This window comes from Acyrthosiphon pisum, unplaced genomic scaffold (assembly GCF_005508785.2).
Source record: "Acyrthosiphon pisum isolate AL4f unplaced genomic scaffold, pea_aphid_22Mar2018_4r6ur Scaffold_21406;HRSCAF=23900, whole genome shotgun sequence".
NCBI lineage: Eukaryota > Metazoa > Arthropoda > Insecta > Hemiptera > Aphididae > Acyrthosiphon > Acyrthosiphon pisum.
In genome coordinates, this window is record NW_021770870.1 from 1 (window position 1) to 1,683 (window position 1,683).

Below are 1,683 nucleotides of genomic sequence, written 5' to 3' on the forward strand. Positions count from 1 at the left end.
GATGAACTCGAACTTTCCATAGTTAAAATATAAACTGACAAGTGCTCGTATCAAATATACAATGCTAACTGTTTAAATATAGGTACTGCGAAATCGTGAAAGACATGACACGAGTTTATGACAATAGTGTATTTCTAAACGTGATATCACGGCTGATCACGGTTATGACACGCCAACGTGATTTCACGTGACGTGACAGTAGTGTGTTTCTACCTTAAAGATAGCGATATCGACGTCTAGAGAGCCAAACTGTAACCGGTTAATTTATGGTATTTTGTTAACTCTAGTGTCGATAGAGGTATATCACTGAAAAGTGCATATACGAGACAGCTATTGTATGATTCTTACCACATTTTGCAATACGATAACTAATACGATAACTAGCTTCAATCGCGTTTTAGTTGTCTTTATTAGCTGGCTTTATGTATGATGTTAAAATCGAAGTATTCTCATTATTTATAGCTAAACGTTTAAAAAAATCACATTCTTTATTTTTATAATCGGCATGTTTTGTTTCTAAATGTCTTAAGAGTAGAGAAGGTTTCATGCAGCTAATTGACAATACTTCACCACACACAATACACTTAGGTTTAGGATAATCAAAATCTCCTACATATGAAAATCCATATTTTACATATTCATCATTGTATTTTCTCTTTTTACCTTTTTGAAGAACTGAAGACTGTGCATTTTCTGTATGTTGTACCAAATCTTTAGCTAAGTCTTGAGAAGTACTTCTTAAATGAATATTTTTTCCAACTTGGGCTTGGTTTTTTATTGTACCAGTTTTTAACCATTGATCCATATTTATCACAATGTACTTATTTAAATTAAATTACAGAATATTAAGGAACCACCGACAACAATTTGAAAACAATGGAAAATAACGAATTATAAAATATAAATAAGAAAAGTTTTCATACAATAATCATTGAAAGCAATCGAAGTACTGATTCCATTATATATTATAAAATTAAGTTTTACCCACAGATATGTATAATAACTAGATACACGACTCCATATACAACAACATTATTAAATTCTGATGCCCGACGCCATTTGCAACTTTGGCAATGTTTACATTTATTCATATACATATTTACTTATATATACATATATACTGATAATACTATTTTGCCCTAGTTGTAAATGGCTGCCAGCGTCATTGATAAGAAGAAGTCGGGTATCTAGTTATTATACATATCTGTGGTTTTACCCGTGTGTACGAAAGTGCGATAACAATATAAACCGGCCGAAGTTCAATACACACCAACACCGCAACCTACCATATAATAATATTATATAATCTATAATAAGATAGTATTCTAGGTAGTATTGTATACTCTGTAATGCACATCTATAAGATAAGGAAAAATTGTTATTTGTGGGACACAAGTTTTCATTTGTAATAACGTATATTGCATATTTTCGAAACGAATAGTTTTAAATTAACCAAATTCAATATTTTTCCGCCATTACTCAATTTTTTTTCGCGTACCCCTTGAGTTACCCCCTAGGAGTACGCGTACCCCGGGTTGGGAACCGCTGTCATAGAGTATACTCGCTTCTCACCAAAATGTTTATATGTATTATTAATGAAAGGAAATCAATATGTACAAAAAGTATTAAGTAAATATTGTAAAACCGAAGTTATTTGTAATTGTGAAACTGGTTTGTACGACA

General features: G+C 31.5%; 1 protein-coding gene across 1 annotated transcript; it reads right to left on the reverse strand.

Annotated features, from left to right (window-relative positions):
• Window positions 1-397: 397 nt before the first annotated feature.
• On the reverse strand, window positions 398-805 carry LOC103311224 (zinc finger BED domain-containing protein 5-like). Its single transcript, XM_008190804.1, has one exon. The coding sequence runs from the start codon at window positions 803-805 to the stop codon at window positions 398-400; it is 408 nt and encodes a 135-aa protein (XP_008189026.1).
• Window positions 806-1,683: the final 878 nt, after the last annotated feature.

Bases quoted from the DNA above. Each gene is read 5' to 3' on its own strand.
- LOC103311224 (XM_008190804.1), bottom strand. From the start codon at position 805: ATGGATCAATGGTTAAAAACTGGTACAATAAAAAACCAAGCCCAAGTT.